The following is a 15144-nucleotide window of genomic DNA, read 5'->3' as shown; positions in this document are numbered from 1 at the left end:
TGTACCAGTAGAACTTGATTTAAATTAGCTTCCTATTTTGGGTTGTGCTAATAGTTGTATTGCAGTGTCTGCTAGCAGTGTTCAGTTGGTTCGCTAGACAAAGTATTGGGAAATAAAAGGATCGTGGGGGTTTCATTCGCAGTCTGGATGCCGAGATGAGCGAGTTTTGATGTGTTTTCATCAGTTACTACTGATAGGCATTATAGTTCACTTATATATTACAGAACATGAAAATCTAAGGAATCGCGAAGGATTCTGTTCATTCATCAGTCTGATTTGTTCTTCTCATCATTAATGGCATGTATCCTATTGTTGTTTTTATATGAGTTTTTGCATGGAATGAATAGGCTTAGTTAACCCTGATTCTTGGAAGGTCCTGTTCTGTCTGTATTTTTAAATAGGATCGTTTATATCACTGGTTCAGCAGTACTGTTGGATTCCAACCTTCTTTAGTGATTTCGCAGATGGATTGTCTGTAATTTAATAAAAAATGGTCAATAGAGTTTGATTTTGTGTGCACCAACCGTAGGAAGAGCATTATTGCAGTGTTTAAAATTTACAGGCGGAGTTTAGTTTATCTAAATGAGAAAAATACTTAGAACTAGGTGATGTTATTGGTGAGTATTCCGAATGTATTTCTATTAAAAAAGTTTTTTGCCTTCGCGTTGTTAAGGTTATTATACTGTTTTAGTATCCAGCACCTGCGTGTATATACTGTGTTCACGTTCATTATATCACAATGCACACATACATTTGCCTCTGATTAGTTTGTTTATTTGAGTTTGAATATAAGGATGCTCGGCTAAACAAGACTGTATTGGGTCGAGTGGTAGGTAATAACTGCAATTCGTTGGCTCAAAACAGGTACATTATGGGAGGACAAGGTTGTGGACGCAGGAGTACCCCTTCTCCTCCAGAGTGTGGATCCGTATACAGTAGATTTTCATAACCAAAACAGTCAGTCATTAAATATTCTATCTTTTTAGAAATTTAAACTGTTCCTGCATAGAATTGTGGTTGTCGTCGCTGTGATACAGGGTCGCCTATGGGTTGATTTTAATTACTGTGAATTTGTTTATTGTTCGTCGTCATTGGTTGGTTAGACGTGGATGTCACTTGAGATCTAATGTTTTCCAGAGGTGGTATACGCTGTGTGTCCGAAGGCTTTTGAAAACACTGTACATCATGTATATTTAGTCATTGTAACAATACTAAACATGTTTTTGACTCGTATATTAAGGTTCCATGTTATACAGGCCAGTTTATTTGTCATAGTATATGAACTCCATAGGTGATGTCCTGAGCGATGTTGGTTGTTGATTGTTGTTCTGCCAGATAAGAGTGCAAAAACGTCCAAGATGATATTAGTATGGTTATTTTGTGGTGAATAGGACCTTGCGTTCATCAGCAAGAAATTGATCACATTGGAGAAGCTAGACCGTCAAATGTGTCTTGGACATTTGCTGTCTACGGTATGAGCGCATTCGTGTTAAATTTCTACTAATATCTGCTGCCGATTGTATTTTTAATTGGCAATAACGGTGTCTGTTTATTTACTTCTTTTTTTGTATGGAATTAATCTTAACTAGAGGCGCTTATCCTCTTTATTTAATTTCAGTAAGGATGTAAATCCTTTTATATTAAGACGCCGCTAATGTCAGTTTTAGAGCAGAACATTTAATTGATGTATAGAGTGTACAAGCTTAACTCGTTCATGTCTGAACACCATTTAAATGTTTTTGAATCTGCATATAGATGAAATTATTATTATAGACTTACGATGTGTGCAGGCGGCATATAGTGTGATCTTGCAATCATTGTCACGTGTTGCTACTTTCTTTATTTTCTACGTGATGGAGGTGTATCGACTTGTATGTGTTGATTTGTGTTTCTGCTGAATATTCTTATATTGGCCAATGCATTTTTCATGCATTTATTGCATTCTATCTGGGTTACTGATATCATATATGAAACAGGTCATGAGCTTCTCACTGGTGTCATAAAACACTATTTTATGTATAGCATTGACGTGGTTTGCAGACAGCAGAGAAATTATATGCCATTGTGCATGAGTGTAGTTCAATCTAGGTCTCGTGCTCTTCCGTTAACCCTAAGTCAGTTATATCTGACAATGTCATGTGTGGGATAATTATAGTGTATTTCCTATTATATAAATTCAGAAGGACATATTTGACTTCGCTTTCGTTTTTTGTTCGCTACATGTACCTAGTGTTTGACACATAATGATGGTGTGTATAAGGCGTTTTTCTGTGGGGATCACTTTTATACTAGTATCTAGTGTTTGTATGATATTTGAAGCTTGTACACTTTTGTGAGTGGATATTCTTGGTGCATTTTGTTTTCTCAATCTGCTGTTCTCGTGTTTGTTGGATTATACGCCTAGAAATGTAATTGTTCCCCCGGAGGATGGGGAGGGATCTCTCTGTTATCTGCATGCCATTTCTTACACAGGGTTTATCTGCTTCCACTTGTTTGCTAGAGATAAAACAAAAGTTTAATTCATTACAATCTTGCTTCTGATCTTCATTGCATTCTTCAGCTATGTACTTTTCCATTGGGAAGGTATCCTCTCCGAATTCTCACGCAGCTTCTCAGATGTCTGTGCCAGTGTAATGTTTATTAACCGTATCTTAAAGTATCCCTGTTGGTAGTTTTCATTTGCTTTTTTACAATCATATGGTGTTCATTCCAGAGATATAGCAATCCATCATTGTTTGCAGAGAATTGTAAAAAAGTCGATGTGTGTAGGGTAAACAGTGGAGTTGTTGTTATCTATTTGGGTCCTTGAATTTTTGATTCACTGCCTGTATAGATTAATCTGTTGTGTATATATTTATCGTTTTCCTTGATTTGTCGCGGCTATCTTCGATGTGGTTGACTGGTGAGTCGCATGGCCATTTGGCAGCATGTCCCATAGAGCGCAGCTGTTTATGCTTTCCAGTCTTCTCACTAGCTTATCGTGACCGTTAGATTTATACATGCTTCTACTGTGCTTGCCTAATTCATTGCTATTTAATTATTGTTCCTGTGTCTCCTCAGCTGTTTGGACTGGGCTGATAGCAAAGTGCTCGTCATCTCAGTCTCACTCTGTTTTTTCACTGCTTTTCTGTCGCTCTCTGCTCTGACTGGATAAAAAGTCTTAAAATAACGATGATCCAGTGAGCTGAGCTTGCCGCTGCTGCTGCTGCCCCTCAAACTGTGACCTACTTACAACCACTCATCAGACCAGGAACTGTACAGAAGATGACTCTTCTCTCCACCTCGCACCGACTTTTTTTTGCTCTTGGACCCTACAATATACAAAAAGGATCCTGAAATGAGTAGCGCTCGCTACGCACTGCTTTTTCTTTCCCTTGGTCTTCATCTCGTGTTTTGCTCTTTCTTTCCTGCAGCGGCGCTCTGACTATAAACAAATAAACAACATGGAACTGGGAAAAAACAACTGACTGTTTTCGGCTGGCTTGAGGATCGGGGGGGGGGGGGGGCGGTGTCAGTTGAGGCAAGACTCTGTTGTTTGTGTGGGGGGGGGGGGGGTGGGGGGGGGGGGGGTGTGGGGGGGGGGGGGGGTGAAGAGCAGGTGGAGAGAGGAGAGGGAGGGGAGGGGGGGAGGGTTGGGGGGGGGGTTATGGTGGTGTGAGGATTGCGGGCTGTGGTTGGGTATGCCAGTGCCACGTGTCTAGCCTGGCACCTCTTGCTTCTCGACTCGAAGGATGTTGGACCGAGAGTCTGGCTGAGCCTGTCCGGCTTCTCTCTGAACCAAAAGTGGGGTGAGTGTTGCACTCTGCTGCATCCTGTTATCACGATAACTCTTTAAAAAGATGATATTCTTACTCACGAAGGTTTGCAGTGAATGTACGTTCGCTTTCCGAACGTTGTGGGGGGAAGAGAGATCATCTAGACTAAGATTCGAAAAGCATGCACTTTGGCATTCAAAGATGCAAAGCGGAGGTTTAGGTTTATTTTTTTTTATGCTCTCACCTAGTTTTATTTAAGCGTCTGCAATGCATCACTCAAAACATTGTCCATTCAGGAACGCTTATGAAATGATTGCACAACATCGGGCCTTGCAAACCAGGCCTATGGTTATTTGGATTTGGACGTTTTAGGAATTTGCCCCAAATAGCTCCTTACTCCTGGCATACAAGACCAAAACTTCCATCCACCTTCCTGTCCCTTTCACCCTCCCTCTCTACCTGCTTCGTCTCCTCGCTGACATCCTTTCATCCCGTCCAGAGAGGTTAACAGGACCATTGTCCTTGGTTGGTCCACAGACCACAGATGTCGTACTTAATCTGGAAACCCTAATCTCTCCCTCTTCCTCGCTCTCTGTCTCATCTCTCAGAATAGTTACCATTTTGAATTTGAACTTTGGAGCATTTTTATTTTTATTGACCCGCTCACATCTCAAATGGCTAAAAACAGATACATGATTTTTCTATATTTTGCTGTGGATATTATAACCTAGTGTTTTCAACCCCCGGAAATTAGGAATTCGATTTTTATCAAATTGAGTGTCTGATGGATTTGATTCATTTGGTTTACTAGAACCTTTTATACTGATACAATCCAGCCTTTTGAAGCGGTTATGTTGCTGTTAAACGGTAATAATTGCCTACTCGTGCTTGGCATTTTATTGGGCCTTGCAATCATCTTATTCAGAGAATATTTGTTATGGGTCCATCAATGACCTTTTTGCTATATAAAGACACTATGATACGATTCACTGCAAGGAGTGTGATATTATGCATGAACATTTGCTTGTAAGTGGTATTTTTTGATATCGTGTCAGGCTTCGGTTGCTCAGTTGACTGTCCATTCGGTATTCTCCTCTGGAACAGGCTTGGTACAGTGTGATTTACCTATTTTGACAGAATGAAGCCGAAAATATTTCTGAGGCAACACAGAGCTGCCTTTTTTCTCTCCTATGGAGAGGGAACTGTTGCAAAGGGTTCTGCGTGTTTCAAAAAATTCTGGTTGCCCTACAGCCGTGGTGTAGTTCTTAGTTTCCTTTGCATGCTTCTGCGAAAATGTTTTCTTCGCCATTTTGCATGAATTTCTTTCGGATCCTGCTGATCGCACATGTTGTGTGAGTTGAAGGGACGTTTATTTCACAGTGAAACTTCTTGTTCCTGTGGAAACTGTGATGCATCAGTTAAGGCTGTGGGTGTGTGAATGTAGAGTGGAGGGAATGGAGGCTCCTGTCCAGGGACCCAGTCTGCTGTTGGTCATGACGCAGCAGCATCATCTGATCTCTCTGTTCTAACCGAAGACACAAATGCATGGAGCTGCCGCAGTTCGCCATTTTCATGCAGCGCTTTAAGCTTCGTTTCACATAGATATGTGCCGCTTTACTTACGGCTGTTTATCAAATAGAAACGACACTTGTAGACGATTGATTTTTATTTTTCATTATTGTAGTTTTCATTGTTGTTATTTTTGAGACTAATTTCAAATCTTTTTTTTCCTCTTTCATCATTTTTTGTTTTTTTTTATGTCATGCAGGTCGTCATAATCCCTGTCCAGAACATGTGGGAGCCTAAAAGAACCGAAGAGGATTAAAGACCTTCCCACTCTGCTGCTCGTCCTCCAATCACACCACTTATTTGACCGTGGGGAGCCAACGACGCAGGCCCCTCGACTGGCAAAATCTTTTACCAGGCTGCTCCAATAGCACCCAGCCAGCAGGTTTTCGCTGCTTGAAAGAGCATGTTGCCAATGCTCTCCCTCTGCTCCATCATCTGGCTCAACCGAGGTATCAAGCTGAGGAAAGTGCACCAGTCCACCAACACTGGTCAGGTCTGAAACCGCTGCCACCGCAGACATAACAGCAGCAGAACGTGACCTTACGACTTTTGAAAATGCTTCTAAGCTTCGGGTGACTCCCCCTCCTCCCCTCATCTCCCCGACCCCCTAAGCCACCGTACCAACACCAACACCAGAGTTTAGTGACTCAACAGCCTTTGTGGTTTCTGAGGAGGAATTTCTGTATAGCCGAACCCTGTTGTTGCAGTGAGACTCAGGCTGCACCATCTAATCCTCTGTTCGGTGGCCATTTTGATTTTTGCCTCCCTAACAAAATGGCGGCGGAAGGTTTTCAGTACCTCGCCCTCTACGCATTTACCAAGGACCAGGAAGAGGACCTGGATCTTCAGCCTGGAGACCTTCTGACCGTCAGCAAGGCCTCTCTGCTGTCCATGGAGAACTACCAGGAGGGCTGTGTGGAGCAGCCTGAGCGCCTCGGCTGGCTCCTCGGGTACAACGAGCGCACCAAACAGAGAGGCGACTTCCCAGGGACGTATGTCGAGTATGTGGGCCCCGTCAGGATGGCACTCCCATCGAGTCAACCCAGGTCCCAGCGACCCCTCCCTGCTGCTCCAAAATCAGAGTTGTCTCAAGGTAAGAGCCATTTCATATTTTATACTCTGTCACATGTTTTTCTGTTCTTCTCAGCAATGTAGCTGCACGGCCATTTTTGTAACATTTATAGAGAATAATGATTAGGTCATTGCACGATACCAGTGCAAATTGTAAGGTGACCATGTATATCGTTGGAGTTCAATTTGTTTGAAAGACCAGCAAGTTAGTTGATTTCTCAGTATGTAAATGAACAGTAGAGCATTTTGTTATTGCAGTGTGGTGTCTGTTGATTTTATTTTAAAGCTCGGTCTTAGAAATAACATCAAAATAAGTTGAAGTCTTCTTTTAGCATTTATTGTGTATTTTTCAAAGAAACTCACTTCAGAATGACTTTTTCTGTGTGCAATCTCTATCAATTTTATTTTGTTAGTAAGCCCCAAGTATGAATGAATTCCGAATGGTAATTTATACTACTTTTGCGCTTAACATGAATGTAGATTTTTCTGAATCTGTCTTTATTCTTGTGAGGAGGTGTGATTATTTGGACAGACTTTTTTTTTCTTTTTTCGTAATCAAAGCGATGGCAGTTTTTTTTTGTGTGTTGACACAGTTTTATGTAGAGGACGAGACTACCGACAAATGCTCAAATGCAAAAATGCACATATTTGAACACAGCTGTTCGTTGGTGTAGTTGCTGGTCAACCACCTTGGGAGTTTTGGTAGGGCTCTCACATTTGGCAGTGACCTCGAGCTGACCCTTTAATCTATACTTAAAACACGTCATAAGCCTTACCTCTTAGGAAGCACAGCTAACCAAACTCTCTGCTGAATAATAAAGAGCTAATCCATCTACTTACTGGACTCTCCTGTACAGGTCTGGCATTGATTCTGTCCGTCTGTGTGGTCCTCTTTACATTCAACATTAACATGTGTCTTTGCCGTCCAAACTGCATCTGGGCTTATCTGCACAAAAATGCTTGCCTCTCCTTCGCTGTGACTTGTTATTGACCCTATTCAACCATGGGTAAAGGATCGCACAGGCAGGAGGGGATACAAGTTTTCAACTGTACAATGACCAAGTTGGAGATATTAGATATTTGAGTGCATTATTTGACACTCAGTTGTTAAACTTATTCACTGACCTTTTGAGAAAGAATAATGTTTTAATAGGCGTGTTTGTGCAAATTTAGAGTTATTTATCATTGCAGGCAGTACAATGTCACATTTTTACTTGGAGATAAGTTCCTCTAATCAGCTTCTCCTGGTTAGGGAATAAAGGCACACATGATATTTATTCATAATGGTGAGAGCCTGCTTTTAGCTGCAATAGTGTCCAACTCAAACATACACTTGGCATGGGTTGGTCAACCTTAGCAAGCCCAATTTCATGTAAAAACTTTGATTTGTTACCAAAGTTCCTAAGATTTCCATCATTTTCTCCTCATTTGCATTCCCTTGTTTTTGGCTTCAGCTGGTTAATTTATTGCTTCCTTGTATGGCATGCCAGAGAAAAAAGTGCACAGGGCCAAAATAGATAAATAAAAGTTTTTATATCATTCTGCATATAAAACCATGCATTCCTCCTCTGTCAAAAGCTGTATAGTCAGTTATTCCCCTGTGCTTTTTTATGACAGATGGGATAAGTACCACTCTCAGCACGTAGGCTGTGAACTCTGAATTACCTCTGGTTGAGCCAATTGGCTATTCATCATGTACAACAAAGTACATTGGGCCTCATTCAAATTCATTAGTTTGAATTCATTCCTCTGCATTTTTGTTTTTCTAAAAAAAAAATCCTATAAAAGAGGGAATATCATAGCTGCAGCACAAATGTCTCCAGAATTCGTGTCGAATGAGATTTCTCCATGCCAGTAATAAAACAGAAATGTGAGAGTGAAGGGGGTGTATGTGTGATTAAGCACAGGTCTTCACTTTCCCCAGGAGAGGCAGGTGAGGAGGACAACAGGATCCTTGTGGTTTGACAGACAGTGAGACAAACCAGTTGGGCAGCAGGCGTTTTTTGTCTGTGATATGGAGAGACAGGGTCAGAAGAACCAAGTGAAACCCTGAGAGAGGGGGATGAGAGAGGGGGCACGGCAGCGGCTGAAGGAAGGATACCTTGGCTTAGCACCAAAAGTGCATTGTACATTAGAAATGGTCAAGCCCAAATTTTACAAACATCATCTTCATTTCCCTGAAGGCACAGAGGCCCTGGACGTTGTGTGAATAGAGCTATTGTTAGTGTGGCCCATTTACTATTCGCAGGGATTGTAACATTTGGCATCAAGGAGCAGCACCACGGCCTGGTGGTTAGGAAGGTTGACCAAGTTACAGGTTTAATCCCTAACGTCCATCCTTTAACATACATCTGAACGTCTAAGAACACTAGCAAGCAATGTAGCTCAAACTCACTGATCTAAACTAAACTTTGTTTTTATAAGAAAGTTCAAAGTGCAGTTGAAACTGCAGGGAGCTGCTCTGTAGTTTTTTTTCTTCTTTTTTTTTGTTGTGTGCAAAATTAATTATTTAGACTTTGACATTTGCATTTTATTTTGAATATAGGTACAATTAATATTTCCTGTCTTCTCTCACTCACACTGCTGCGACTGCAATACTTTCTCAGTCTGATGTCTTTGTCATCCAAGTGCGTGCATGTAAAACTCTCATTAGGAACCCAGTTAAGTTGTGCACATTGCCAAAAAAATCTGGTTTATTTGGCAGAAATTTTACTGTTAACGGGGCTTTTCTTAATCCCTTACCCAGATTTAGGAAACCAGGTCTCTCATTTGCATTTAAGAAACCAGGTTACCGCTGAATGTCGACAACAGCGCGGCTACCTAATGTTCCAGTGTTTTTAAGCAAAAGCAGATGCAGATTTTGTGCTTGCCATAAGATGCAAATGGCTCAGCTCTTCTTCTTTCTGTAATTACATCGTAAAAAGATGTTTCTGGGTTGGCTGAAGACGTCATATTAGTTTGAATATTTGTACAAGATGGACTGCGATAAAAGTGCTTCTGTTCTACTGATGCATCATTTTTGTTTGTATTTATTAACAGTTTTGTATGCATCACCCTGTTCTAGTTTTCTTCTGGTGGTGTTTCAGCCATGAAACAAGACATGCTTTCCACACTGAAAAATAGTTTTGGCTGGTAAATTAATACTTATGCAGCTTTGTGGTGCACGTGTATTTGTGATAGATGTATTTTCATTCTCTAGATATGGAGGCAAAACGTTTCTCAACTTGCAGCAGAAATAATTCTACAAACCGAGAGAGAGTTTTTTTTTTTCTTTCCCTCCTTTCTCTCTCTCCTCTCCCTGGCCTCACTTTAACTGCCTGCTGAAGTGAACCATGGCTTGGCATTTTTGCAAACTCCTCCCTCCGCACTCCCTCTCTCACTCCCTCCCTCCTCTCCCTCTCGCTTGTCCTCCCTGCTTTTTGCAGCCTCTCTCCCTGATTCACATACACGTCTGATACTGTCTCTGGGCAGCTATAAACCATGTTAGCAGGGCCAGTTCTCAGAAAGGAGAGGCCTCCACTCACTCCCCGCTCCCTGCACCTTACCAGGAAAACACTTTCAAAGAACGCATGGAGGGGGTGGCAGAGGGGCTGAGACACTAGAGAAAGTGAATGGGAAAGATATGGAGAGGCTGGAAAGGGAGGGAGACGAAGGCTACATTTTGAGCCAAGGCCACCCTATCCCACTGCAAATATAGGAACCAGCTGTATTTGGTTTTTCTTCTGACTGTGGTACTATTCTCGTGGAGTTTAGTAAAGTTAGCATGTTACAGTTTGCCAAGCTATAGAAAAGGTTATTCTCTGGAGCATGTCCAGAGCAGTAAATGAGAACTCATTTAGGCGTGAAGTTGTCTTACTAAAAGATTAATGGCTTTAGCAAACCAGAAACAGAGTACAGTACATTTTGTACAGTTTCTTACTGTTGACAGAAGTGAAATGAAATGCCAATCCCTGTTTGTTTCTACAGAATGATACAATGAAAGCATTTAGAGTTGACTACGATCAAGGCTATTTTATTTCCTAACAATAATGAAAATAATACTAAATCGATTATGAACCAAGTAATATTACAAAAGCACGGTCAGTTCTTTTCTTCTGACGGCCAAATCTTGAACACAGCATTATATGAACATGTATGCTTTAATGAGCTAAACACATTTTTGTATTGAAACAAACATCGGAAATTTCTGCTGCTACGAGGTCTCTCCCATCAAAAGAATAACAAAAGCTGAAGTTTGATGATTTTGGGAAGTAACACCAGATCTTGGGAGTAGTGGGAGTCTTCACTACCACCGCTGTCATTGCAGTCGTCTTCTCCCGGTTAGGATTCCTTCAGTGTTCATTGTTCAGGAGTTTTTACCAGGAATTATCCACAGATGTCTGCTCCTCATTAAAATAAATCGACCTTGTGATTAAAATCAATAAAAACACTGAATAAAGCAGTTTCACTGTACAAATCAGTGTTTCTCCAACATTGTTTGGCAAACAAAAGAACGTCCCGGAGTCATCTGAAAATTTTATTAGATAATATAGCCTAAAACTGGATAAAAAGTCAATTTAAACCACAATGCTTGTGCATGTGCAAAGGGGATATGAATTTTATTATTGTTCGAAACATTTGGGATAATGTAAGTACACACCTCAACAGCATATATAACATAGGTATAGTGTTTATAGACATTTGAATGCAGACATTTTACATATTATATCTTTAAGGCCAGGGCCTGAAACAAACTAGTTTGTACGAAGTATTGACTGACTATATCCAAAGACAAAAGTGTTTATAGCTACACTCAACGGTGGAGTGAAAGGACCTTTCAGAGAGAGAGGCAAGACACAAAAGTCGTTCAAACGGGTATGGCGGTGCACACATTTGAACCATATCTCCTCAAGGGCATTAATGGTGTTGCGCTTGTTTGTACATATGAAAAGTGACAAAAGTAAATAAGGGGAGCTCGAGAGACTTTCTGACGTCTGCACAGCTGGCCAATCGCTGCATGAAGTGTGCGTGAACGTTGGCTTGCCGGTTTTGGAAAGTTACAAAAAATGTTTGCCGCAGCTGCCTTAAGTTCAACATGGGTGTGGGGGAGGGACTTTCAAACGCCGTTCAACAATCTGACATGCACTTTGTTTGAAGCACACTGACCCCATTACTGAGACTGCAGAGTCATATAACACTGAGTCCAGTTGGACACAAAGATGTGCCGCCGTGCACACAGTTATAGATGACAATTCTCCTTTATACAGTCAGGAGCTACACAAAACATTGAAAATAGGCCAACAAATACAACACAATGTGTTAGTCTCATAACATACCATTTTCCATTCAGGTACATGGAAAGACAAGTAGTAGTAGACAGCGCTACATATACAAAACAACTACCACAGCTCATTGATTAAATGCCCACTACTGGCTTACATGGGGTCAAAAAGCAAGCAAAATGAGATGGTAATACACATTATCAAATACAATATACTTAGAAAAAATCTAAAAACTGTACACATGGGCCAATGAAACAATCAACTGAGACACACTGTAGTCAGCTGCACCAGCACAAACATTTTATTTTATAATTAACTTAGAAGTCTAAGTCTAAGTCTACAACAAAAGTTTGTTCTCCATCATATTATGAGTCTGGTGTAAGTGCACATAGTGGTCAAATTTATTTACTTTTTGATTGTGCCTGACATGATATTGGACTGCATTTGTTCTATTTGACCATTAAAAAATAAATAAATCTTAAGTCACGTTTTTGAAACATGTCTCAATCAGCAGGTTATTACATATTATTATTATTAGAATTATTTTAAAGCACATCTCTGCATTAATATTTCTTCTCAGTAGCGCCTGTAGGCTTGTAAAACCAGATGCGGTGTTGTGCAGAGATCACAGCTGTGGAGTGACAGGAGAGGGGGGAGAGAGAAAGGCGATAACGCGCAGCAAAGGGCCACAGGTTGGAGTGGAACTCATGGCCGCTGCAGCAAGGACCCCGTGTTTGACATGGTTGCGGGGGCTCACACATGTAGCTGAAGCATGTTGTGACAGAAGAATGGATGGTGTGTGCAGTCATGATGCATTGCCTGTCCACATGGTTGTGATGCAGTGAGGACATGTAGCAGTGAAACCTGACCAGCAGCATACACACTGTTACACACCATCTGTGAGCCAGACACCAACTGGCCTTGTCACCACTGTACATAAGAAACCTGTGCTTAGAGTAACCGGTGTGGTTTAAAAATGTTTTGGTACATTTTATCCTCATTTGTTGATAAAGGTATTTTTAATTTAGTCTTAAATTAGTGCATTTGGAGGACAGTGAAACCTTGGAAAAGACTTGTGTTAGTACAGCTAATAGAAACCAAGAATTGTACCCCTCTGTGGGGTATTAAAGTACACTAAACAGAAAAGTGTTGAAAATCTCAAAATGCAGTCAAAATGAAAGGTCCTGTAACATTTAGAACGATCTATTGGCAGAAATGGCATATAATATTCAAAGGTATGTTTTCATTTGTGTACAATCTGAAAATAAGAATGGTTGTGTTTTTGTTACCATAGAATGAAGCTTTTATATCTACATACACTGCGGGTTGCCTTGCATGGAGTCTGCAGTGTTGATCTGCCGTGTTTCTACAGTAGCCCAAAGCAAACACTGGCTCTAGATAGGGGCATTCACTTTTTTTTAATGTCTCGTGGACACCGTAGTTTCTCCTTTGTGCTTGGAAGGGGAAGGTGAAGCGACTATACGTTTTTATTTTAGTAAAGCATAAATGGATTTCTCAACCATGCCCACCACAAAAACTTTAATTAGATTCTCTGAGGTATGTAAAAACTCAACTTATTGTTACGCATATTCTTATTTTATTCATTATTGCCAAAACTACCCTTTATCATGATCAATTTGGTTATGGTACACTAAAAAAAAAACTTCAAGCTGTTTTTTATCAATAGCCTAAAATGTGAAGAAGAAAGGGTTTTGTCAAATATAAGATGAGATAAGATATTCCTTTATTTGTCCCATAATGGGGAAATGGAGAAATAAAAAGAGTGAAATCCAAATGTTTTACCACAAAACAAATTATAATTTGTTGTACCAGTATTGGTAGTTGAACTTCATATTTAATTCATTGTTTCAGTAGTGTTCAATAAGACATTCACAAAAAAATCTGCACAAATTCAAAGTATTCGGCTTAAAGTGAGAAAATTCCAGAGGTTAAATTTGAGCAGTGAAATCCTGTGAATGAATTTGCGCTGTATCTCTGCACTTGGAGAAGCTTCAGTTTCTGACACAGAGCTCTGAGAGGGAGAATGCAGCAGAGCCAGCTACGTATTACATAAGCATACTGATGCAGAAGATACCAAGCAAATATTTTGCTTCACATAGCTTTGCTTCATCCAGGCTACTTTTGCTTGTCTGCTGCTGGCCTCAAACCGAGCAAGCAAGTCAGTGCAAACACACAAAGACAGGATTTGCAACATTCATCCGACCTTCACAGTTCCAGCTTCAAGTGTAGATAGCACACATGACTTTATAGTTATTTCCACTAACACACAATGTTGATAACATAGATTGATCACGATTTACTTGCTGTGCTGATTTCATCAAAGCTTCTGTAAAAAAAAAAAAAACTGCAAACACAGTCATGAGATCTTGTCTATAAAAATCTCTTACAATGAATGCATGCATGAACTAGACTTATAAGGCCTCAAATGCACCAGGACTTAAAGCGCTGTCATGCTTTTTTCCCCCTTTATCTCTCCCATTGGCTATGTCTCAGGGCATGTCAAGTCATATGCCTGTCTCCCAGAGTGCAGTCTGCCAAGGAAGTGGTTCTAATTGAGTAACGAGTTGCTGTTACTTTGTCTCTCTCTGCCTTTTTCTCTTTTTCCATACCTTTCCAAAGCCTTGACAAGATGGCAGGGCTACAGCTGCTTTTGCAGGAAAAAGTAAAGACTCTTTTCTTTCTTTTCTTTTTGAGCGAAGAGGAATACACGGAGAAATAAAGTGTTTATGTTTGTTTGCAGGTAGGAGTGAGAAAGTTCCTTCCTCTTGGGGAAAATAAGGCAATCCATTTTTCCTTCCTACTCCCCAAACTATTAGAGTACATTCTTTTTGTGGTTTTATAGCCTATATTTGTACTTATTTCCCTGTTTCATTTGATTTCCCTGTTTTATTGCCTGCGACCTGCCTAAACACAACTGTATATGAGTTCCATGGGGATAGGCGTTTGCTCTCTTGTACTGAATAATTAATACGATCTGCTTTCTAAAGCATTTGCATTTTGCTGCATCTGTATTTATGACAACCCAGTCTTACTTACACAGTGCTCACTTATTCTGACGTGCCTTAAATGAAGGCATAGAATTAAGAATATGAAGAATGAACTGAGACAGTGTTATTATGTAATTATGACTCTGGCTTTAAGGAATAAAGAGGGATGTTGCATGACGTTATTATAGAGCAGCGTTGAGACTGACACACTGCATAGAAAACACAGCCCCCTCATTCATTTCAATGAGACAACACAGGGTTGCAGACACAGAAGGCTACAGCAAAACAAAATACAGGGCTGCCCGGCAAAAAGCTTCAGTTAAGTTTTGCGTCAATCAATAATGTGCAAGCTCACATTCGTGGTAGATTACGCTGTAACATGAGTTATTATACATATGGTATAGAGGACAAAATTATTGTCACTGTGATAGCTTTTCATAGTTTTTTGTGTTTTGGTGTCTGAGAAGCCTTAACACTTGC

At 40.5% G+C, this 15144-nt stretch overlaps 1 protein-coding gene across 2 annotated transcripts in view; it reads left to right on the top strand.

Annotated features, from left to right (window-relative positions):
* The window catches only part of pik3r2 (phosphoinositide-3-kinase, regulatory subunit 2 (beta)), a 32584-nt gene that overhangs the window by 5936 nt on the left and 11504 nt on the right, over nt 1-15144 (top strand). Inside the window, exons 1-2 of one of the 2 annotated variants that reach the window (XM_035670236.1) lie at nt 3655-3788; nt 5524-6417. In XM_035670236.1, coding sequence (XP_035526129.1) covers nt 6099-6417 — 319 coding nt within the window. In that variant the 5' untranslated portion in view covers nt 3655-3788; nt 5524-6098. Of the gene's footprint in view, nt 1-3654; nt 3789-5523; nt 6418-15144 lie in introns of those variants that run through there. The other variant, XM_035670235.1, reaches the window with a different exon arrangement.

Source organism: Morone saxatilis, unplaced genomic scaffold (genome assembly GCF_004916995.1).
Source record: "Morone saxatilis isolate NCDOM2014 unplaced genomic scaffold, NCSU_SB_2.0 Contig23, whole genome shotgun sequence".
Lineage (NCBI taxonomy): Eukaryota > Metazoa > Chordata > Actinopteri > Moronidae > Morone > Morone saxatilis.
Note: the sequence above shows the minus strand (reverse complement) of the source record. Positions and strands in the feature narration are given on the sequence as shown.